This window comes from Lutjanus erythropterus, chromosome 18 (genome assembly GCF_056507025.1).
Source record: "Lutjanus erythropterus isolate fLutEry1 chromosome 18, fLutEry1.hap2, whole genome shotgun sequence".
In the NCBI taxonomy this organism is placed as follows: domain Eukaryota; kingdom Metazoa; phylum Chordata; class Actinopteri; order Lutjaniformes; family Lutjanidae; genus Lutjanus; species Lutjanus erythropterus.
The window spans coordinates 7,823,516-7,847,859 of record NC_139334.1 but is presented as its reverse complement, the minus strand read 5'-3'; the positions used below and the strand labels follow the sequence as shown (position 1 = coordinate 7,847,859).

The window sequence follows — 24,344 nt, the reverse complement described above, 5'->3', positions numbered from 1 at the left end:
GTCTGTCCCAGAACCAGCTTCCTCTGCGGTTGCATGGATCCTATTAGCCAATATGGGCAGTCAGGTCCCATAGCAGGCCACTTTTATCACTCACATCTGTCTGGTGAAGAGGCCTTCCTCTTGCAACTCTAAACACTGCGTATCAGAGCGAGAGTCTGCCACAGTATCAAGTGAGGGTGGTTACTCCCAGCAGTTGATCATCTCAAAATTAAGATTGTGTTGCATCAAAAAAGATCAATTTAATATAGACTGTAGCAAAACTAGGTTTAAAATGAGTAAATACTCTGTTGCACAAATAAAAATGAATCTCATTTTAGTAAATCCAAGTTTATTGATGCAATCCAAAACTAAGTGAAATTAATATGGAGATGCTTGCTTGATTAAAGTAAAATAAATAAAAAAATAAATTTGCATGCTGTCAGAACCCAGTAAGTATAAAAGGCTTAATGTTACACGGTTTGCTAGCTAAGTACAAAGTTTACAAAACACTACATTGTTTTCTAGCTTGCTAAAGAATTTTTGCAACATTGCATTGTTTGCTAGCTAGCTGAGAAGTTAACAAAACGTGGGCTAGCTAAAAAGTTGTTTAGCCTAGTTAGCCTACTTATGATGACTCGACAGAAAAGCACTAATTTCTCCTCGTTTGAAAAAAAGTTGCTGGCCAAATTAATTGGGCGATACTGCCAAACAATTAAATGAATGAGAATGGCTGGCAGCAACTGGCAGACTGTTTTAACAGATCAACTGGAGTGAGAGACAGAAGACAGGCATCATAAAACTCAACTGGGTTAAGTCTATCTCTCAACTTTCTTTGTTCAATCCATCTTAAAAAGGCGGCTAGTTTAAAAGTTAAACCTCCTCAAGTGTAGGTTTAAAGTTAATATTGGATTACAGTTTCAAAGTTGTAAAAACTAAAGGGTTTAAAAAGAGGTTTAAATTTAATCTGCCTTAACTTTAAGCTAGTTTTAAAGTTTGGTGAAACATAATTTTAAGATAAACCATGATTTTAAAAAATAATCCTTGTTGGTGCAGCGCAGCTTTAGTGTTTCTACTGTTGCCATAATTCTCTGCAGTCAGAAGCATGAGTCTGCAGAATGCTGTTTATCACTGTGACACACTGCTTGGCAGCCATGGATACAAAAAGCAGTAAGTGGATGGTTATGTGCAGCAGTTTGTTTCCTCTGAGCCTTCACAGCGTCGGATTCTGTCTTCATAGCTGCTCCAGCAGCTAAGTGACATTTAAAATCATCACACAAAGGCTAATTACATGAGATCCAACAAATGCTGCTTTCTGCACACATTCGCTTTTGTCACTTTGTAGCAAAATGCTTCTGATGCCTTTTTCGAATGTTATTACTGCCTTGTGGCAATTATAGAGAAGTCCCTCTGAAGACTGAATGTGCACACAGTCTAGGCAGAGCTGGGCTAATGATAGCACTGCTAATGATGCTGAAGATGAGATAGCACAGAACAACTGCAGGCTAGTCATTAACTGCAGAGCAGAACACACATGCAGATTAAACCTCAGATGTCATCATAAAACACAACTCAGATCAAAACCTCATTTAAGTATCAAAACACTGTACGATCCAGTTTCAAGAGGAAGGCAAAGGGCCGACTGTCCAAAAACATTCATGTAAAACTTCAAGACAATATTTCAAAGAATAATGCTTCAGGAAATGCCAATGCCAAACCACAGCTGTCTGCACAGGTCAGCGTGGAGGAAAAAAAGACTGAAAGCAGCAGCAATAGGACTGCACAAATCCCGACTTCAAATCAACAGAGGCAATCTCCCCTCTCCAAAAAAAAACCAAAAATAAAACAACTACAATCATCCTTCTAGGCTGTGTGTTTTTGGGTCAAGCTGATGTAACGCAGCAGATTACAAGATCCAAAGCAGCAGGCCGACTCTGATGACTTCAGCCTGGGACAACTGTCACTAACAATCATTTGATTTGACATTAACATCCTCTATGACAACATTTGGCTTAAACACACGTGGCAGGAAACTGTTTCACAACCAACTGTCGCACACTAAATATAAAATTCAGCTGCTGTGATGGCAATGATTTCCATAGAAACAAAACTAATGCCATGCTCAAGAACACATCCAAGAGTTTGAAACAGTCTTGTGTTTGATTATGATTGGCTGGACTGTTCTCTATAAACACACACCTGACACACACACCACACCTGCTTGCATTACGTCAGCATTACTGTGCCAAAGAAACCGTTTCAAAATGTCAGATGTTGTGAAATTTTCATTATTGGGTCGGCTAAGCATGGATGAGTGGCTGAAACAGATGGGAGAAGAACATTTAAAAAAGACTGGAGACACTGAGTCAAAAAACAAAGCCAGATTTTAAAATAACCACCAAAATGGAGCTAAACCAGGTTTTCCATTAGTTTAATGCTACTGTGAAAATGAGGAAGATAAACCCTGTGGTTTCAGCAGTTATGCTGGCCTACATGTAAGTCTTAACCGGTACATCAGTGACTCACCGGCGAAAGAAACAAAGAACCTACGGGGATTTATGCTCCATCCAAAGCAGACCAGCGATGCATGTTTTTATTCACAGCCTATTATTGCTTACTTTTCTCTGGATATGATGTCAATTGCCAGTGATATAATTTTTGTTTCAGTGATATTGTTGGAAAGTAACAAAAAATAGGGAAAAAGGACATGCTTTCCACTGTGTTTCTGTGTTGCTGGGCAACCATCCTGCTAAATTTCACTGAAAAACTGTGTTTGTTGACGTGTGTTTTTATAAAACCTTGGTAGGTATATGCATTGGCCGTTTTCTAAAAGCAATACGCCATGTGAGGATATGGTTTACAGTGCTGTTAGAACAGCTAAGGGGGTTTAACACTGGCCCTTAGCTGTTGTAAAATCACAGTAATTCACAGTCTCTTGTGGTTTATTGTTTTATTATGGCACAATGCAATACAGTCCTTGGTTCTGGATGCACACTATACGCAACATATATGATATGTTGAGCTCTTCAGGGCCTCTAAAACAATATCTGCTCCCTATAATCAAACTAATCTGGTATGAAACTAACTTTGAGATATGGCTCACGTGTTTTGCCTCTGACACTGTTCTGCAGATGTTACAATCTAATAATGACAGGTTTACATCTGCAGCGCCTTATAGAGATCAAAGTTGAGAAATGACAGTGGGATGATGTAAGTGAAGTAAATTGCTCATTGAAACAGGGACAAACCACTGATCTCATCAGAATTACTGCACAAACACAAATGTTTTAAAATCCACTAAGCACCGGTTCATTATTGTGCACAGAACAGCTGTTAAACTGCACAAACTCAACATTAATATCTCACCTGTGCGCCAGAAATCTAAATTTACAATGCAGACCTATTATATCTCATCTGGTATTGCCTAATAATGGCAGATCACCAAAACTAAAAAAGGAATTTTAGTAAACTGAAAATCTGACCTCCTTCACAAAGACACTGGATCAATAAAATAGCATCATACTTTGCTCCAAGGTAGATCCTCTACAATGTGCGGAAAAGACCCACAATGTTGAAGAAGATTTGATACCTTACCTCGTCTCAAATGTGATGGCTGAAACTCAGTCGCTGTTTCACTTTCACCTGGACCTAATTTTATTTTATATCCTAACATACTTTCAAACTGTTGGATAGGGCTGGGGAGTTGCTCATCTTTTTGTGGTGTTATTGTTTGAAAGAAAAAAGCCTTGTTTTTCCTTTTTTCCCTCCTTTGTTGTTGTTTTTGATCAGTATTGTTGAAAAATGTTAAATGTAGAACAGTTGTGTCCTGTCTATATTTTTAGCAATAAGAAAATCGTGACAAGAAAGGAAACCTTTGGATACTCCTACATTGTTGTTTATGTTAAGTATATTTTAACACATCTGAAGTTCTGTTGACCAAAATGACAAAGAAAACATGTTCTCACTTACTTCTCATAAGGTTTTATTTGCACAGGTCATGTCATCACAGTTAATATTTTGCACTAGCATTCTATTTGGATCAATTAAGGTTACTTGCTAGTGGAGATGTGTTATTTCTACGTTTTCTGTGATGAATTAGTTCACAAGTTCCAAAACAAGCTCTTGATCTTTGATACCATTAATGTTCCAGATATCTGTGAAATGTTATTTTATCCTGAACTCTACAAGCTCATCTAGAGGCTTAGCTGTAAATGTGCTGTATATTTCAATGATATGTCATAAATCATAATTCTATGTTTGGTCATTTATCAAAAGGATGTCCCATTATTTGTTTTTACAAGTGTTCAAATCCAGGCTGGATCTTCCTTTCCCAGACTAAGTGTCTTTTAAAATGACTTGATGAGGTCAAAAGTGTTTTCGCAACACTATGAATAGAGACAAAATGAGAGGATCCTGATTCACTGTTTAGATTAAAGGAGGCTTTGAAAGAGGACCTGCCATAACAACAGCTGTCTGGATGAACACCTACACTGATGTCAGCTAATTACGGACAGGCACCAAGTCAGACAGCACTTTGAAAACATGAGGTCATGGGACCTGTATCGCAGTCCACAAATGTGGGGCCACATTTGAATAAGTTTATTTGACTGAATGATAACAAGATCAGATATCAAAAGAGAGAGCAAATATGCAGCGCTGTTCTTCGTCAGATGGTTTGACACTTTCAGACTCAGGCGTACGGATCGCATTACTGATTGAGACTCAAGGGCAGGCGAAGACAGCTGAGAGGCGGGTTTGAAGCAGTAAAGGTTGTAAGACCAGAGTCACCATGACTGAATACTAAACCGCAAAGCTGCTGTACATGCACCAAGAACTTCTCCAAGGTGAGAAAAACCTCTGGATACTACAGTAAAGTATGTTTTCTTTCTCTTTTTTATTGTGTAGAATTAACCAAAAATAAGATTTAACAACAGGTGGTGTTTGTGTGTGTGTGTTTGATATTTTTCTTTCAACATTTTAACTCCATAACTGTCCTCTGATTACTTTGGAGATGGAATAAGAATACAAGATTTTATTTGTCCAATGAAAATAACATTTAACATTACTAAAATCATTTTCAAATCTGTAAATTTGTAGACCCTGGACAGGTGACTTTTTCTCCAAATTATTAATACAATACATCTTTCTTTTAATATCCACTGGAAAATCAACTGGATTGGTATTGTGACAATCTAGAATTTAAAATCATGCACGTCTTACCAGGCAGAGTATTGTGGACAGGTGTGGCGATGTTAATGTCCTGCAGGTGCTCCAGGGTCTCTGTGTGGAAAAGGCGCAGAGTGGAACCAGAGCTGAAGGCGATCCAGATGCCCACTCCAGCCACCACCATGTGGGACACCACCATGCCCTCTTCCTGGTGGGCCTCCAGCTGCCTCTAGACGAAGGAGACAGGACAGGGTGACAGGACATTACCTACTGCACATCTGTAATAAGCTCAGCCTGAGGGAGGATGTCCGTCGCCAAAGAACGAATTACCTTTATTAAGAGTGACTGTATTCAAAATATTACCAAGCTGTAGCTATCCTACAAGCTGAAGTTAGCGGAGCACTTTTACCCAGTGAATGTTTGTTTGGTGGCTAGTTTAAGCAGGTTGTTTGTAAGTTAGATAAAAGAGAGATTTTAGCTGGAAATCTTAAATCTTAATGACACTCAATACTGCTGATAATGACATTTTAAACCCAAGCTCAACATGACAGTGGCTACAGGGTGAATTTTTGGCTGCCATGTGTGACTAAAATCTAGAGAAAAACTATTTGGAAAGCTTACGACACCAATCAACCCACAGAAAGTCTGTCTCTGTCTGTTTAGACTACAGCAGCCCATGCATTGTCAGAGGTTGTTACGTTTGGGCCCCAGTCATTATGCTTTACCATTGAAATGGAAGCAAATGAATGACCTCTTCACAATAGACAACAAGAATATGAAACAATGTGGTTTTCGGGCCAAATGCACCAGAGATGTTTATTCAGGGATGATGCCAATATTTCAACACATAATGAGACTGTCAGGTGAGTCAAAACAGGAAGCAAACTGAAAGGTAGTATTTACCAATGTAGAGTACAAATCAAATCAGCTTTATAAATTATTAACTCTTGATTTCCATTTCTTTCATCAGTGTGAACAAGAATAGTTTCAAATATGTGCAGAGAGTAAATTTGAATTCTCTGTGCATGCAGACCAACAAACTGGTCTTTTTCCATCACCACTGGTTACATAATCTCACCACACATTGGTCGACATGTAGGTGGAGTTATATTTGGTTAAGGAGAGTCCATTCACAAGTGTGTCAGTACAGGGTTTTGATAAAATGTGGTAATGAAGGAGCATGAAATATAAATGCAATGTCCCGCATTTCTGCTTTTCACACATTCTAACCATTACAATTCATATTTTACTGATGAAGTATTTATTATGTCCTTACTTAGATATCAAATTTCTTGTCTTTTTCTCCTGTTTCCCGTATAGTCCCCACTCTGGACTAACTGTAAGTAAGTCAGTGAGGAAAAGAGAGCGAGACAGGCAGGTGGTCCAACATAATGAGCTTAATGAGGCTAAACAGATTATGAGTGAGTGCATGTCAGAGGAAGGTTACTATTCCTGGGCCCATGGCAGGTGCTTTCCATTCCCTAAAGCACACCAGAACACACACAGAGGGAATACCGTTCTTATTTCAGGACACAGAAAGAAGAAACCCTGGGAAAGGAATCAGGCGCCTTCATCGACAAAAAAATTAATCCTACTAGACTTAAGCCACTGTCAGGCTACAGGGGTTTTAAAATCCAAACTGATTTTTAAGTAGGACTGCACATAAGAAGAAACTTTATTCTTCTCTAACATGCACACAAGACAAAATCTGAAAATAATGGTACATCACACACTACAGGATATTATTGAGACTATCATGCCAGAGGGAGCGACACATCACCTCTCATGATCTCATGAGGAAACAATGTAAAGAAAAATTAGAAAATGCTTAGGGGCTGTCTATTCTTCAGCAAGAACTGGAGGTGAGATTTCAACTTTCAGTTTTAATATCTGTCAGCAGTAGTAACGTTGCCAACTGACATTAGCCTCAAGGGCAAGAATGTTAACTGTTGTCTGTCTCTCACTGGTTATCATGATCCCGCCTGGAAAGTACTGACATAGTCATCCAGATTTTAACCCCTAAATATCAAACACAAACTGATCAGAATGAGCCCATTTAGTTTCACTTATTTGATGAGCTGTTGTTGATTTTATCTTATGTTACTGATATCTTCTGTCTTGTCTTATGTTACCAGATAATCTGGGCCAAACATTGTTACCAACCAAGGTCCCAGAGCTGATTTGAGGGGTGAATTAGGGATAAACCGGCCCCAACCTCCTGTAGTCTGAGCCTGGCTTTACACTGGTTGCTTCTCTGGAGATTATTAAATCCACACCCAAAATGTACCTCTGTTCAGGGCTGCACCTAATGATTATATTTTAAATAATTAATCTAACACATTTTTTTGGTTAGTTGCTTAATCTAACAACTGTCTTTAACAATTACTCAATTTTTTTTTTTTATTACTTGATCAATATAACAATTAATTTTGACAAAATAAATATCATTAATATTTGAGTATTTAATCTATCACGATCCTAAAAAATAGACACATAAAGCACACAGATCCCATTTGTCAAACGCCTGTTAAGAAAGTACTGGACCTCAAATTTTAAAGGTTTGCTGTGACGCATATTAAACGAATCACTGTGCCAACCTTAACTGGAGAATTAGTGTTTTTACTTAAACACTTGGCTTCAACTTGAAATAATCACAATGCGGATTTATTCCATCACTGGAGTAATTTTCAGTAAAGAAAACTGCTATATTTTAATACTGATGTTCATAACTGTTCTCTGTCTCTATCAAATAAACAAATAAAGTATCTTTCCTATCCAGACCAGACTATATTCTCTCTCGCTCTGCTCTGTTTATGATGGTAAAGAATAAAAAGAAAAAGCATCAGAGTGATGTTACATACCTCCACACAGTGAGTGTGGGTGCTGATGATGAAGACCTGTCCACCTGATGACGCCCAGAGGTGATCCTCCACAGCCAGCATGGCCTTGACAGGGAGGACGCCCAGCTTCAGCACCTTGGGCTTTTCACAGCTCCACAAACCGTCTATAACAACAATCATGATATTGGCATCTCAGAACTCAAAGGAATAAAACAAATTGCATTTCACAAAACCAAATAACACAGCACTGTATGTATCTCTTAGTTAGTATTATTGTATTCTGCTGTCTAGCAATTCTTCATGTAACACAGTTAAATAAGGATGGGTTACACTTTAGATGAAAGACGCAGTAATAGTCACTCCATCTTTATAAATGTCGTTTGAAAAGGCCATCTGCATTTATAAGTCTGCTAATGCTGCTGGAGTGGCCATTGATGGTTTTCACAGCCTTGACTATGAATATAGATGGGCTGCGAGGCATTAGTCAGAGCTGAGCTCGATCCCACACACACCTCCTACACACTCTGTTCTACATGTGCCTGGGCACCTACAGCGCCAGCTCTACTGCAACGAAACACCCCATGCAGTCTTTAAAAATATCATCAACCGTTATATTCACTGGTTTAGACTGTAATCAGTGCTGCCATAAAATGAGAGGAAATGTAGGTTTGTTGGACACAAAAAAGTTCTGTATTTGATACATCTTACACACAAAAACAGGCACGCGCATCAGTAAAAAAATAGTATGTGCTTTTAGCTAGAAGGGCCCTGTGTTGAATCCGAACTTCATTTCCTCCAGATACCACATTCCCCGAGCTAATCTAGGCCAGGAAGTGAATGAGGCCTCACCAGTAGTGTTTGTTAAGAGAAGGCACAAAGGCGGCTATTGAAGGCAGAGGTGCCACGCAGGGAGAGACGTTCTTTCAGAGGTACAGTAATGACTGGGGAAGTGAGGGTAATCTCCCACTAAAGGTGGGATTAGTGTTCCCGCAATGCCCTGTGTATATTATTGTAATAATCATACTGTGTAGGTGACTGCACATGAGGAGAAAAAAAAAACGTGAAAATGAAAGAGGAAAGGATCAGTGGAGAAAAAGAAAAAAATGACAGGAGTGCCAACTTGCAGTCTTATGTAAGTCTGCCCACATCTCTCACTTCTTAAGCTGCAGCATTCCTTCATGTCAGTGTCAGCTGCAACAAATGTGTATGTGCACAAACAGTAGCGCACAACCAGACAGTCAACGCTGATGAAATTTTAGATTTTGCTTCTTATTACAAAGCTGCAACAAATAACGCACACTATTCTCAGGAGGAAAAAATAAATAATACAAGACGGCAGGATAGGAGAACAGAGTTTATGTTCTGACTGTCTGGCGATGACGCGCGACCTTTGCCGAATCATTGCCTCCCTCTTTCTCCGTCTCACACAGTCAGTCACAGAGGAAATAGCGAGCATGGCAGAATGAGGCTGAGTGGCCAGCTTCAAACACACTGGATCTACACCAGAAAAGCGTTTCCATGCAGGATTCTGTTCAATTGTTTTAGATGTCTCGCCACTACTCGCAGCGAGTGTTTCCCCTTTGATCAGCTGACAGTTTAACATCAAAGAATATAAGCTGATCATTTCTCCTCGTTCTGCTTTCTTTCTTCTCTGCAATGTAAACCGCAGGTCTACTTTAAATGCTAATGGAGTACAGGCAGACCCTTTCACTGTGACAAAGTACTCGAGCAGCATTACAACGGGGATGCGGGGAACAGTTTCCCTACCAAACTGTGCAGGATGAGTCATCATTTTAGCGTTAGGCATCATGTTCCAGTGACAGTGACAGAGCTGTCGACGGAAAGAAATCTTACAAGTCATACTGAAGAGCATCTAGGGACAGGATTTCCTTCCTGAGAACTCATTTGACACAGTGGTGATGACAAGCAGCTACTGAAGCTGTTGGAACATTCAGTTATTATGGCCTGATAACTGAAGGGGAAAAAGAGGTGACATGTGCATCAAAACAAGGATTAATGAGTACCCCAGTAAACATTGCTGAACGGTTGCATACATACAGTATGTTTCCTCCAGGCAAACTGTAGCTTAACTGTGGAATGAGCATGACTAGCTTCCCTCCCATGATTCTGTCCTCGAGCAATCATCCATATGATCCTGCTTCTGCATAACAACTTAAAGGGATAGCTCAGATTATTTGAAGTGGTGTTGCATGAGGTATTACATACAGTAGTTGGCGGCCGGCACGCCCCCAGTTTGGAGAAGCAGAGAGGAGCACCAGTACAGAAGCTAGGTAAGCATACACTTAAAATGATATTGATTTTTTTTAGGTTGGTTAAAATGTTTTGCTGCTGACCCTGTCCACAGCAGTACATGGCTTTGCTTCCTACACGGGTACTGGTGTGACGACTGACATCTACTGCCGATAATGCACTGGATATCTATATCTAAGTATCTCATACAACCCACTTCAACCAATCCAAAATATCCCTATAGCTGAACAACCAAGCAAGAAATTGAGCAAGGACGCTTCACTTATTGAGCAGTTCTTCCTTGGAGATGTTAGAAATATTATTTGAGTCATATGATGGCATGGAGAGGAATGAATATGTGTCTCTGAGGTTAATAAAACACGCCTCTAGCGATGGCAGCATCACAGGATAGTGACACCGATACTTATATTTGACAGCCAAGAATTACAATTATTCAGTTCCCTCTAAGTTCTGAAATATGCACTTATCTTCACTCACAGGGAGGGAGAAGAGCAAGCTCAGAGACCCTCTGTTCTGCACCTCTTATGAAAGCCAATAAGAAATGGAACAAAACACAGAATGTGAAAGACTGTGGGAAGAGTGCAGCCCAGATCCTCTCCTCTAATGTGTCTGTGCTTGTCTGGGAGGGAAGACATTAAATAGGTCACCGCTAACAGATTGGCTTCTCCCAGACAACTGAGCAAACGGAAACAGAACCTCAACGTAGAGCAGAGAGGGGGACCCCTGACCCCAAGCTACACAGTGAGCCCCTGACTTACACACTAACAGCACTAACGGTGAATCAGAGAGAGAAAATAGTAGCTGGGGTGACAGACCTCAGAACAACATCTCTCCGTATGTTCTACCCAGAATAACCCCTTTCATTCAGTGTTGCCTGATGTTTAGTTGTGCCAATGTAGCACATCTCTTCTTAGCACATTAATTTTTTATGCCTGTAATTGAAGTCAGATATGGTGCTAGCTGCTTTTGGTAAATTGTGTCAGCAGAACTGTGTTAAAAGTCGCTAAATCTAACAACAAAATTACCAAGTCATCAACAGTGTTCTTATTCACGTACATACTAGCTAATTATGGTTGAGGTTACAAAATTCAGGCCTACTGCAGACTAAATATTTAAGGAAACACTGTCAACCCAGACAGTTTTAAAACCAAAGCTAATTAACTCCATGAATGCTTTTCTGTTTCACACAATAACAGCAATTTAACCTCGTTCTGATCCTAATTATAGCCACTTAAGAGTATCAACAAACTTTATGAAGGCAAAATTCTGAGAATATAACAGAAGAGATACACAACTTCACAAGCCCCTCCCCTCCTAAAACACACACCTTGTGATCTGGAGTAGACCGCCACAGACCCGCTGACCAGGCCGGCGTACAGACAATGTTTCTTATAGACCAAGCTGGTGACGGTGGACTTGTCCGGGGTGAAGAAATGCTGCAAACGTACTTTCTTGGACCGTTGACTGCTTTTATACACAATAATGCTAAACAGGACAGAAGATAAAATTATTAGAATTAAACTTTATACCATCTTCTTTGATAAACACCTCGATCTAACACTGCTAATAAACTTATGAAGAAATGAAAAGTGCAGAAAGACACCCCTGCTCTTTGATCCTGACATTTACTATTGATGTACTTGTATGACTAAAACCTGATATTTACTATTTACTGATGCATAGGTGCACAGTGCCATACATATTGCATGGTGTGGGTACAACTGACTTTAAATGTTTCACATTTTGTAACTTGAAGATATTTTCAGATATTTAAGGCCTGCAGACACCCTTTCGTAAGTACACTGTGTGCTGTACCTGCCCTCCTCCATGCCCAGACAGACACTGGGGGTGTCACTGGCCTTCACTGTGGGGAAATTGTTGTTTTCAGGGACCTTCTCGCCATTTTCCTGGGGTTGCTCTGCAGGGACGTAGGCCATGCAGAGGATACGGGACTCTACATTAAAACATTCAGTCACCTTAGGGCTAGAGTTCTGCATGGCCACTATGGAGATCTGGCCCATCTGGTTGGTGCAACTTGCAACCTGGACAAAGACAAAGAAGCCTTTTGTTTAAGGGATACTTTCATTAGTTTATGTAAATGCATTACTATCAGTATCTCAATGATTCAGCCCTGTTAAGACTGAACATCTGTCTGAGAGACATCCAGCCAAGAAAGCGCAGTTACAGTAAAAGAAAGCAAACAACACTTGGGAGAATACGGCTGAGGTCCTCATTACGTAGATGAAAACAAAAGAAGTCCAACAACGGTGGATTGTGTGGGTTCATATCAATGTTCATGTGGCAAACTGAAGACAAACTGAAGGCAAAATCTTATGAGACCAATACTTATCTCCATTCAGTTATGTTAAAACAACTAACATCTAGAAACTTTTTTTTATAATTCAGTTTAACATCTTTCAGCGACAGTTTATATATTACCTCACTATAAAAACAACCAGCTTGAGTGATGTTTATAACTTTAACAGACCCAAGGTTTTCCCTGATTGTCAAAAAGACTACATTAGCAGTGATTACCATGCTTAGGACAGTCATTGTTTATTTTGAGAAAAATTTGAGTACTAAAACAATAATTCTCAAACCCTGGATGTCTTTCTCAAGGGGGCATTAGACATTTCACAAAATAAACAGTTAAAAAAAATTACCATCTGCTCTGCTGACACATTATTGTAAAAAAGCAGCTCTCAGTCTCGCTGACAGAAAAGTGGTTAAGTTTAAATAGTGTTAACTGCTGAAAATAAAAGGACTGTGAGACCATTTGTGAATAAAACACTTGCTGAAGGCACTCAACACACTCAACTAAATCCTCAAGCCCAGGACTCATTTCAGAGTTGAGGCCCATTAATGTGTTACACCTTGCTCCGAGTAGACACTGTTGGAGGTAGCCAAGGTAGCCATAAACTTGACAATAAAATCTTATTTTGTACAATAGTTGAAATCTAAGCTAACGCACTGCTTCTTTTCTAAATAATGCAGGAAAAAAGTCTCACCCAAACACAGCCATGGCCCACGACAGGCGTGTCTGCTGTGCTCTCTGTGTTGATGTGGGGCTCTGGATTATGAACAGCACATTCCACCTGCCACACAACAGAAAGAAAGAAATAAGAGAGGGTAAAGAAAGATTACAAAACAGCTCAGATGAGTACTTGAATCAAGCCCCCATGAAGGAATTTACAGCTTAAATAAAATAAGTGTTTCTTGTGTCTAGTTATTGTTAATTAGTGTCAAGATAAAAAAAAAAAAGAAAGGATCTCTAAGGTTAAGGGTTAAAGCCTACAGAAATAATCAGCATTTAGGAGAAACACTCCAACAGTCAATTTAGTCCTTTGCTGGTCAGTGCTGAGAGGTACAGCAGAGCTACTGACATGTCGGTGAGAAGAACCTGACAGTCATGTAGAAACAGCTCACATTCCCGTCACACTGAGCCAGTGTCCAACAACATGGATCAAATCTATCGCAACTTTATTCAGATGATGACAATTTGTTATGTCAAAATCTCATGGCCCGTACGGGGATCGAACCCGCGACCTTGGCGTTATTAGCACCACGCTCTAACCAACTGAGCTAACCGGCCATGCACACAGAGAGACAAAGACATGTACAAAGCTATGTTGCAAAGAGCTATTGTTTGGTTTGTCTTTTCTGGGCTACTGTAGAAACATGGTCGAGCGACATGGCAGACTCTGTGGAAGAGGATTCGTGACCCACTTGGTCAGTCAATGCTGGAAGACAAATGTAATAACATAGAGGCAAGAATGACATTTATACAGAATAAGATAAGGACACTCAGACAGTTGATTTAAGATAACATCTATATTGATAAACTACTTTTCCCAACAGTGTAGACATATTGGATGTTAGTATATGGCTGCTGCATCCAAACTGAGGCAACTCATCAAATGCAAAAGACCACATGGAAACAGGCCGTGATCAGTCTAGATTTAAAAAGTGTATATAACTAGGTTTTCAGTGTGACAGTTTTCCACTCTTGCTCTGACAGCTCGAGCTGAAGTCTCATACTCACACACACAAGTTCAAACAAACACATACTAGCATCATTTAGTCATGTCCAGCCAAAAGAAATATTTACATACAGAAACATCAGAAATTGCTGGCAAGGATTTGCAATTTTTTTTTCAGTGAGATGGGTGAAAGAGGACAAAGTGATATTTATCAGCCTGTTTAGTGCTACATTATTGTGAGGTAGAATATACAATGACAAGGTTTATAGTGGGACTTTTCAGTTAGATTTGTAGATCAATGATGATGTTAGATGCTTACATAGTGTAGTCTAACCTCTTGTCTAGACCGATAACATCTTATCAGCATCATGCTCATGTAAAGACACGTTCACGCCTGGTTTGGAACGACACTCAAAGTGGTGGACCACTCCAAGTGTATGGCTGAAAAACTAGGCTTGAAGTCTACATAGAGGACGCATTTACGCCCATTTAAGGCAACCAGGATGAGAGACACATGGCGCTTGTGGAGACTGCTGTACTGATTAAAATGAGAGCATGTCTGTTGTATAAGACATGCAATGACATGACATTCAATATGGATATCTTATGCTAAACCAGCCACATGTCTGTGCTATAATGTGACCAGTGGCCTCTACGGAGACCGAAAATGCAACAATCATTAGCACCATGCTCTAACCAACTAAGCTAAGCAGCCCCGTCACACAAATTATTTGTCTTCAGTTCATAACGTTATATGAAAGAAAAATGTCTCACCTTGAACTCCTGTAGTTTGGACATGACCACGGGCATTTGTCGAAGCAAGAGAGGGTGTTTCTGCTTTTTGATCTGATTCCCATCATCCTCTGCAAAGAACCAGCCCTGCAGGTTGTCCTCCTCTGATGTAAAACACACAAGTAACACTTGATTCAATAATGTACAGTATGCAGCAGGCTTTTAAACCTCAGCTAATAAAAACAAAAATAATCATCTTGTATTGTTTGGTATTGCTTTAATTTCTTTACATTTGTCCCTAATATGTAGTTGATCAAACGACTATTAGCCAATAATGTTTCCCAGTAGTAATTTGGATAATCATAGACAATGGATTCAAGAGTGAAATCAATGAAGTTAACTGTTATATTGTCTAAAGTCATGCATACACAGTTGAAATGGAAAAACAACTGTGCAACTGAGACAGTGGAGGTGTACAGCCAGGCAGTGTACTGTACCTAGAGCCAGCTTAGCCATCTGCAAGTTACTGATCCATGACTGTTTGATGGCTGGGCTGAGAGTGTTGAACACTGCACTAAAGTAAGTGGGTTTACCAGACCTGTAAATGGAGAGGAAGAAAATTAAAAGAAAATTCCAACCTTAAATACTGAATACTGTTAATGTTATCTATATCGCAAATATATACAGTGCATTTCAGAAGGTATTTTGTGACAAACTGTTTTTGTTTTTATTTTTTAAGCTCTATGTGATAACACTAACTGTGCACCTTTGTTTTTGCTTTTCTGTTTTTATTATTGCAATTTCTGTTCATTACGAAACAGGTTCAATGCGGCCACACTTTAACACCAGTGTACTATAAATTAAAGAGGTCGTTTTGTAGTGAAGAAAAGTTCAAACATCTTACTATATAAACATCATCACATAGAGTTTAAAAAAGTACTCAAATGCAGAGCCAGGCAGCGTTTGTGATCCAAACATCAGAGATGCTTTAATAAGACTGTACTGAATGATTAATGTACTGCGAGATGTGTAAACACTTCGGCAGCTTAGGTCCTGAATTTGCAATTACATTTCTCAAAGCAGTCGTGTTAATGTTTGAATATTCTTGCATGCACACCAGTCCACTTATTAGCATCCTTTACACTAAAATAGCCAATAGGGTCAAATGAAAAACTCTCTATCTGGGTTGAATCTCAGCCGAAGGGGGCACATCAGTCTGCCTATTCAACACTGACAGACTAGACAAGAGTGTGACAGAAATGCGATAGAAGTCAATGTCAATTAACGTTTCAACCAGCAGCTCGTGTAGACGTTATGTGTGTATGTGTGTGTGGTGGGGTCCTGTCTGTCTGTCACTGCTGGTGAGAAGTGTTGTGTTTTGTGTATTTTGCGATTGAGGGATCAGGGAAGGAATGAGAGAGGCACAGCTGTGTTTCCAAACATACCCGTGGATTATCTCATGAGCTAAGTGCAGCAGGGATGAGGATGGAGTGAGGAAGTGAAAGAGAGAAAGAGAGAGAGGGACAAGACCGTTGTGGTTCCAGAGAGACAGAATGTGAAAAATCCCAAACAAGGTGCACCCCAGGGAGACCACGTGCAGACTATAATAGTGTGTGTAAATGTGTGACATGAGCGTTTGTGCTCAGCAACAGCTGCGGCAGCACTGAGTAGCCTTTGGTTTGCAAACGCTGATGAATATTTCCTCCCCTGAGATTCATGCCTCAGATTAGAGCTGGTGGAGAAACTTGTTTATCCAAATATCCAAATGTGCTCTAATACTCTCTCAGACTGAGAATGCAGGGTAAAAAGGGATAAACACAAATGCAGGATAAACAAGAGAAGGGTGGGGGGCAAAGGACTGTTGTATGTGCTGTCTGTATAAAATCTAAGCTAACGAGGTGTGTGCGAAAAACACAAACTTGTCTTGTTTGCCAGGCAGCTGGAGTTGGATCCTACACCGGTCAGCTGCCCTGATCTCCTCCTCTTTCTTCAGTATCAGCCTCTGGAGACCTGATACCCAGTCCTGGGCCACTGTGGGGTTTACATTCTGTACACACAGATATCGAAGGGATAGGAAGGAAAAACGTAGAGAGAGCGAGACGGAAGAAGAGAGTCATGAAATTGTGGGAACAAAGAATTGCGTGGGAGAGAAAGAGTGGTTTAGGGATGGGCACAACAATGGGAGAAGGAGAGAAATAAATGTACTCTGGAGCATTTAAACATCAATAGCCCACATTTATTTAGTTTAATTAGTATCATTTCAGTTGTTAGATTATACTAATTATATTGTCATTTACATGAAATGAGACACAGATAGAAAAACCTGTCACTGTAAAGCAATCCAATACAATAGCCCTGCAGCATACATTACCTTTGGGAAATGTATAACATCGAATTTTTGTTGATACAGAGTTTATCATTTCTGAGGCTGCAGTTTTTCTGTGTTTTTCTGTGTGAAATACTGTTGAATATCAACACAAACTACATCGACAAAACATACTGTACAGATAAATAATCAAAACAACTACAGTAGCAGTCTCTTGCCAAACTTAACATCTTAATTACATTAAATATATATGTGCTGTATATTTTTTCTGACCTGCCCTTACACACAACAAATTTGACCTTACAGTATCATTAGTAATTTGACAAGGATATCTTGACCTTTCAATGCATGGTTCCTAAATACCTGAAGTATCTTTTTAAGACTTTTTAATGCCACCTTTTAATCAAATTTAAGGCCAATTTTGCAAGACAAAAAAATATCAAATGTGAAAATACTGTTGTGAATAAAGATATATATATATATATATTAAAATATTTATATATGTATATCTATATACATATATTGTCATATCGTCACACTAGTCGGCCAAAAATCTCCTCATATTTATATTCTGAATAGGGAACGTGCAAGGAACGTAGCGATATAAATCATCGGTTCAAGCTGATGACATGAATGAGACTCACTGGAGATTAACGGCTAAAGAGAAGCACAGAAGAAAGGGTTAAAATTAGGCTGCAAGTAAACCCACATAAACTGGTGTGTTTGCGTGTTAGCTAACTAGCTAGCTCCTCCATGCTATCCACCTTGTGGTCACCAGGGGACAAAGACTGCAAACACACATGGCAAAAACCTAAAAAACTGTCACAGGATGACAGAGGCATTCAAATTAATCTAATTAATTTCACAGAAAATTAAATGTACAGACATTAAGTGCTCAGAGTGAATTTTGGACCATATTTAAGACCTTCCCAAACAGAATTTAAGGACCTGTAGCCAGTCTGTTTCAGTAAACATCTATTATTAGAATCCTGTCAGCATCATTTAGGTTATGAAATTTAGTGTTGAAGAAAGTGCTTGGCAGTGTACAGCTCACACGTCTCAGTCCTGCTTCTTCAATCTCTCCATCCCTCCCTCCATCTCTGGGACACATGTCTCTCCGTGAGCGTCTCTGTTACTCTGCCTCCCACTCCGCTTCTGACAGACCGACCAGCACAGCACAAACGCAGCCTCACACAGTCATGCTGTGCTCTGCAAACTAAACCTCCATCCCAACAGCACAGACTGACTTGTGTGTGTGTGTGGCCACATGATATGACAGGCTTGAATGGTGCAAATCAAGACTTAAGAGACTCCTAGTCTCCATGAGACAAATTGCCCATGCTGGCGCATTCCACGCAGCTTAAACACTATATGTCTACATAACAGCCCAGCCCTTATGGACATCTGAGGGGAAACACGATGAATGTGATTTTTAGTCCTGAGGCACACTGGAGGAACATTTGTCTTTGTCAACTTTTGTCAAGCTTCCAAGAATATTAATAGACAGTTTAACTATTCAAAGTCTCATATTAAGTCAAAATAACGTAAAATCAAGTTTCAAGATTTAAGAATTGTATTAAATCTTTACCTTTATGATAACCTTTTAGAGGAGTTTTTTTTTTACTTGATTTTCATATATTGATTCCCCCTCAGACATGTTTATCTGGATTAAATATAATGAAATGTTGACTGTATCAGCACTTTAATCAGTTTGGCTGATGTGACTGTAACTCACTGCTTGTGTGACGTGCAGTCATACATTACCTGGTAGTTGCCTTTGAGGCTGCCGATCATGCTGGAGATCTGGTTGACCAGGCTGAGGTCGTGGATTAGGTTCTGCAAATCTTGGTACAACTGACCAGGACCCATGTACAGCTTGTCTGAACAGAAACACACAAAAGCAACATATTTTAAAAAGGGCAGATTTTTTTTTGTTTAAAATCAAGATGAAATGATAAATGCCTTTTTAAACCATTTCAGATCAAATCTCTGGTCATATTGTGCATTTGACAATATATGGAAATATGTCTGCATCAACCAGTCAAACAGTAGTGTCAGACTCATATAACATATGAAGTGAATTTAATTAAAGGTATTAAGTTTTTTTTTTTTTTTCAAAAAATAGTTACCCCTCTTTTAAATGAGTCTGAATAATTTCCAGTGGGAAGCTAAAAGGCTGTTTTTTTTTTTTTTTACAGAGGACAGAGGACTGATATACAGCTTGACAGCAACTGAGCTGAGACCTTAGCGGCTGATACACAAGTAGCAATGAATAAGGTCAGTGTGATGAGAGAAGCAGTTAGAATTGGACTGACAAAGACAGAGATCAATAAAAGCCAATCAGTCAGTTTCCCACACAGAGGAGTGACAGCTCTGCAAACGTGGCAGTGCTTCCCACCAGTGTGCTCGCCGGTTCATAAGAACTCGTGTTTGCTTTCAGAGGCCATGCAAACATTGTGTTTTTGTTCTTGCATGTCAGCATATATCATACAGTATATCTCCTATACCTGTTATGTATGCTGCAGTAGGTGTGTAGTTAGTATTTGCCTTTCATCACTTTTGCCCTTGAGCTCAAAATATCAAACCTGATGATCCCATGTGGTGTGATAAGAGCGGTTACTGTGCTGCTGTTCTGTATCAAAAGGAAACAAGGACTTGCTTTGTGTGTATACGACCACGCAGCTTGTCAAAGGTCTGGCAGGCCTTTCCCTTTCTATCCCCCTCTCTCTCACACACAAACACACAAAATTATAAAGACAATCATAAAGAATAGCTCGTACAGAGCACAGGGAACGCCTGTCAGTTGGTCAAAATTATCAACGGAAAAGTTATCGAGGTCATTTTATCAAAAGGCTCAATTAACAGGACAGGACAGGACTCAAATTAAAACCTAACTGAAAACACTTTAGTGCACACTACATTAGCAGTTGAGAGCTTATATCGGTGAACAAAGAGTTAAGCTGCATGAGAGTCTTTGGCACTAAAATGACTTTGTTTGCCCCTGCCATTCTAGTTTCTCTTCCCCCTTTCTCTCCTTCTCCTCCTCTTCGTCTTCTTCTACAATAGTCAGAGTCGGCCTGGTGCTCCAGCTCCATGGTAACCCAGTCCTGTCCTCTCCTGAAGGTCTCGCTGACTGGGCATTCGAGTGAAACTTTACCCGTGTTAGTGCATCGCCAGAATTCGCATTTGTAGGTGGTCTCTGGGACGTTTACTCTGAAATGTCTCCCTCTGAGTTTGTAAACAGGAGGCTGCTCGCAGACTGAGAAATTCTTTGTCGTCCTTGCACATGCATGAGCAGCCTGACACACAGAACACAGCAGGCCTACAGTCGTATATGGGTTTTGGATTTTATTGATGTTTTCATGGCCACTGACCTTCTATCCTGTATTTTATGCATGTCGGTGGATCAAATCATAGCCACCCTGCAGTACATCTGTGTTCATCCATTAAGATCAAATGAGAAATTGATTGCTGGAGTGTGTTGTGTGCTTTTGTTACCATGTTTGTGTTCATTTCAACTGTCTGCCTTCTCTGATGGGGCTGTATGCAATTTTCATGGCTCATCTGTCTCAGCGAAGGCTGATACACTGGGGGTTGAATTCAGGTCAGGGCGGAAATGCTGAATAAACCTTTCATGCTTGCAAGTGCAACTACAAGAGTTCATTTATAGTCAGTATTATATAACAGAGTGCTATGTTAAGACTAGAGCTGCAATGATTCATCGATAGTTATCAACTATTAAATTAATTGCAAACTATTTTGATAATCGGTTCCATGCTTTGAGTAATTCTTTAAGAAAAAAAGTGACACTTCTCTGATTCCAGCTTCTTAAATGTGAATATTTTCTGGTTTCTATGACAGAAAACAGAATATCTTAGTGTTGAGGACAAAGCAAGACATTTGAGAATGTTATCTTGGACACAGAGAAAGACTAATCAACATTTTTTCACCATTTTCTGAGATTTTATAGACCGAACAACTAATCGATTAATCAAGGAAATAACAGACAGATTATTCCCTTGATTAATCGATTAGTTATTTTTAATAGTACAAGTAATAAGCTTCAAGGAAGAATAGGATTCTACCAGCACTGAATTGATCGTTCCCACAGACAAAACGGGCACTGTGTAACCCATTTCAACTCAGGTCCAGCTTCCTGAATGGCTCTTTGTGAGAGTGCCAAATGCCACGAGTTCCCAAACAAGACAGGCCTGGAAGCATCACAGGAATCATGCCAGTCATTCCAGCAATTACACACGTCCTAAAAACAAACAGTATATCTACAAATTACATATTGACTGTAAGCAGCAGGAAAACATAAATTGAAATGACCAGTCTGCACGGTGGTCTGATTGCTATGCACCAGAGTGGAGAAGAGATGAACTAAGCTGAGAGACACGCAAAGAGGTGACATCATACGCTGGAAAGTCTTTTCATTGCCTTCGAGCAGGCTAGTCACCGAGCGGCTTTCTGGCTGAACACAGTGGGCTGAAAAACAATCGTTTCCACTTGTTAAAAGTTCCTGGACAATGCGCACATTTGTATGCACACATGCATTCCCAAACACACACACAGAGTTGAATTTGGCTGAGGGATAACTAATTCAGAGCGAGGGAACTGAGTAAAGGTCAACAAGTCATTGTTGACTAATACAATAATTCAGTCCTGTGAAGGGAATTACCAGTTTTTTAAAGCACTGTGGCCAAATCATATAATCACAAAGCCAACTTCCAAAACTGCCAGTCCCTCTCTGTAAGAACAAAACAATACATTGAGACTCACACGCAGCTTGCAGATACATATGTATCATCACATTGGATTAAGACGAGGCTGTGAACCTGTCTGTCAGTTGCATCCCAAGAAAAACCCTACAGTCAGAGCAGATGTTACTCAGGTCTGTCTGTGCCATCTGTTACATACTCATGTAGGAGAGAGGGAGACAGGTGGCCTGGCAGGAGATGGGTGCAGTGTAGAGCGCATTAAATGTGGGGTAAGTGGAGGTAAAGGGAAAAGCGTATAAAAGAAAGATAAAAAAGGGAGTTGAAGTGAAATTCAGCCTTTGATATTTTCAGGATAAGAAGATGAGGTGGGCTGACAGGAAGGTGCATGTATGTAAACACCTATTTATGTAGCATGCACATACATCATCTATGATCAGTTACAAGCCATGCCTCCTGCATGAACTTCGTGTAGCTGAACAGGGTAGAACTGCTGTATTTTAACGGATGTCAATTTGGATTCAAAAAAGTCAAAACAAGGCAGTGGGAGACCAGCAAACTCATGCTCTTCATGGTAAAAAATGTTTTGCCAAAAGAAATCTGGTTGAGCTAGAGAGAGCAATAATTGGCTTACATGACCATAGTTTCCTGTTCGACCTTTTTAAGTGACTAAAATATGTTTTGCAGTTGACCCCGTCCACAGCAGTACATTGGTCAGCTTCCATACTGGTAATCCTCTCTGCTCCTCCAAACTATGGTGTGCTGACTGCCATCTACTGTAGGCAGTACACTGACCATGGAGAAGTACCTCATAAAACCCCACTTCAAATAATCTGATCTATCAGTTTTTCTTTTCATTTCATTAACAGTTGTTATATCTTGTGCACGAGGGTTGAAATGCATCCTGGACAGTAATCAAACATGTTAGGTGGCCTGTATGCTACAAAACATGAGGCGTCTCTAACATATAAATGTGACACTATGACACCTGGCTGCAAAAGGCTGAACATTATGTAACTGTATTACAGACATTAGATTAGAGGGACAGAGACAGATTGGACCGAGTGTGAGTGCAGTGTGCATTTCAGTAGTGGTGATTCTAGCTCGCTACCATTGGCAACTGAAAGAGAAAGCCTTTGACCTCAGCTTGAATACAGAATCCAGAGATAATACAGTATCAAAGCACTTATCAGCGCAGCAATATGCACTACCATTACCTCGGTACACACACACACACACACACACACACACACACACACACACACACACACACACACACACAGAAATCCTAGAATAAAAACGGCAGTGCCGTGACCACAAAGCCATACGCCTCTTGTTTGTCTGATCTGGGCCTTTTAAAGTGGCTGAGCAGCTGTCTGTGACAGGGGAGAACCCAGTGGAAAGACTGAAATCATTGGACTCGGCAGCCAGCAGCAGACCAGAGGATTGCAGAAGGAAAAAAATACACAGTCAGTGGCTGGATGGTCTGCACAGGGCTGACACCATTTTAGAAATGTCTTTAAAAGTCCAGTCCAGTCCATAAAACCATCTATTTATTCAGTGTATTTATAATGAAGTGAACAGTGATTTTTAAACTGGGGTTTGGGAATTAACTAGAGTCCTTAACTGGGCTGATGGTGGTCCCCAGCAAAATGCGGATTACAATATTTTAACTTTTATCACATTTTCTCAAAATTGGAACGACAACGGACGAAATTAGGGCTTCAATATTGATTCATCTATTGTGTCAATTAATCAATTACTTGTTTGGTCCATAAAATGCCAGAAAACTTAAAACATTTCGGTCACAGTTTCCCAAAGCACAAAGTGAGTTCCTACAATGCTGTTTTGTCCACAACCAAAATATATTCACTTTACTGTCAAACTGACTTGAAAACAAGAAAATATTCACATCTGAGAAGCTGAAATCAAAGAAAAAACAATTCAAAACGATTAACCGATTATAAAAACAGTTGGCAATTAATTTTAATAGTTGACAGCTAATAAATTAACCAAGCAAGAGTTGCAGCTCTAAAAGAAATAGGGTAGGCTGCTCCGGAAAGAAAACAAAAACACTCAAGTTAGGGATCTGTGGCATCTATTGTGGGGGTCCTTGCCATGAAAAATGTTGGGAACCCCTGATGTGGTATAAAACTCTCTGCAATGCTTCATGTAATATAGATAATTATAGGCATGGAGAGAACCATGCTTCTACCTCTAATCTCCATATATACATATATAGATCCATATATAGAGTCCAGCACAAGTGTAGAAATAATAACCTTGAATCACTGCTGAGAACGTCATTAACTAGTCGTCAAGCACGAGCAGTTAA

The 24,344-nt window shown here is 39.8% G+C and overlaps 1 protein-coding gene and 1 non-coding gene across 3 annotated transcripts in view; both read right to left on the bottom strand.

Moving 5' to 3' along the window:
* The window catches only part of arhgef10 (Rho guanine nucleotide exchange factor (GEF) 10), a 60,825-nt gene that overhangs the window by 6,937 nt on the left and 29,544 nt on the right, over positions 1-24,344 (bottom strand). For both annotated transcript variants that reach the window (XM_084741973.1, XM_084741974.1), the window contains 9 exons: positions 19,056-19,171; positions 16,885-17,012; positions 15,463-15,563; positions 15,008-15,129; positions 13,262-13,348; positions 12,069-12,295; positions 11,581-11,738; positions 8,004-8,146; positions 5,197-5,371 (listed from right to left, as the gene is read on the bottom strand). In XM_084741973.1, coding sequence (XP_084598099.1) covers positions 5,197-5,371; positions 8,004-8,146; positions 11,581-11,738; positions 12,069-12,295; positions 13,262-13,348; positions 15,008-15,129; positions 15,463-15,563; positions 16,885-17,012; positions 19,056-19,171 — 1,257 coding nt within the window. The remainder of the gene's footprint in view (positions 1-5,196; positions 5,372-8,003; positions 8,147-11,580; positions 11,739-12,068; positions 12,296-13,261; positions 13,349-15,007; positions 15,130-15,462; positions 15,564-16,884; positions 17,013-19,055; positions 19,172-24,344) is intronic.
* trnai-aau (transfer RNA isoleucine (anticodon AAU)) lies at positions 13,772-13,845 on the bottom strand. Its single transcript has one exon. It is a non-coding gene; the product is annotated as a tRNA-Ile (tRNA).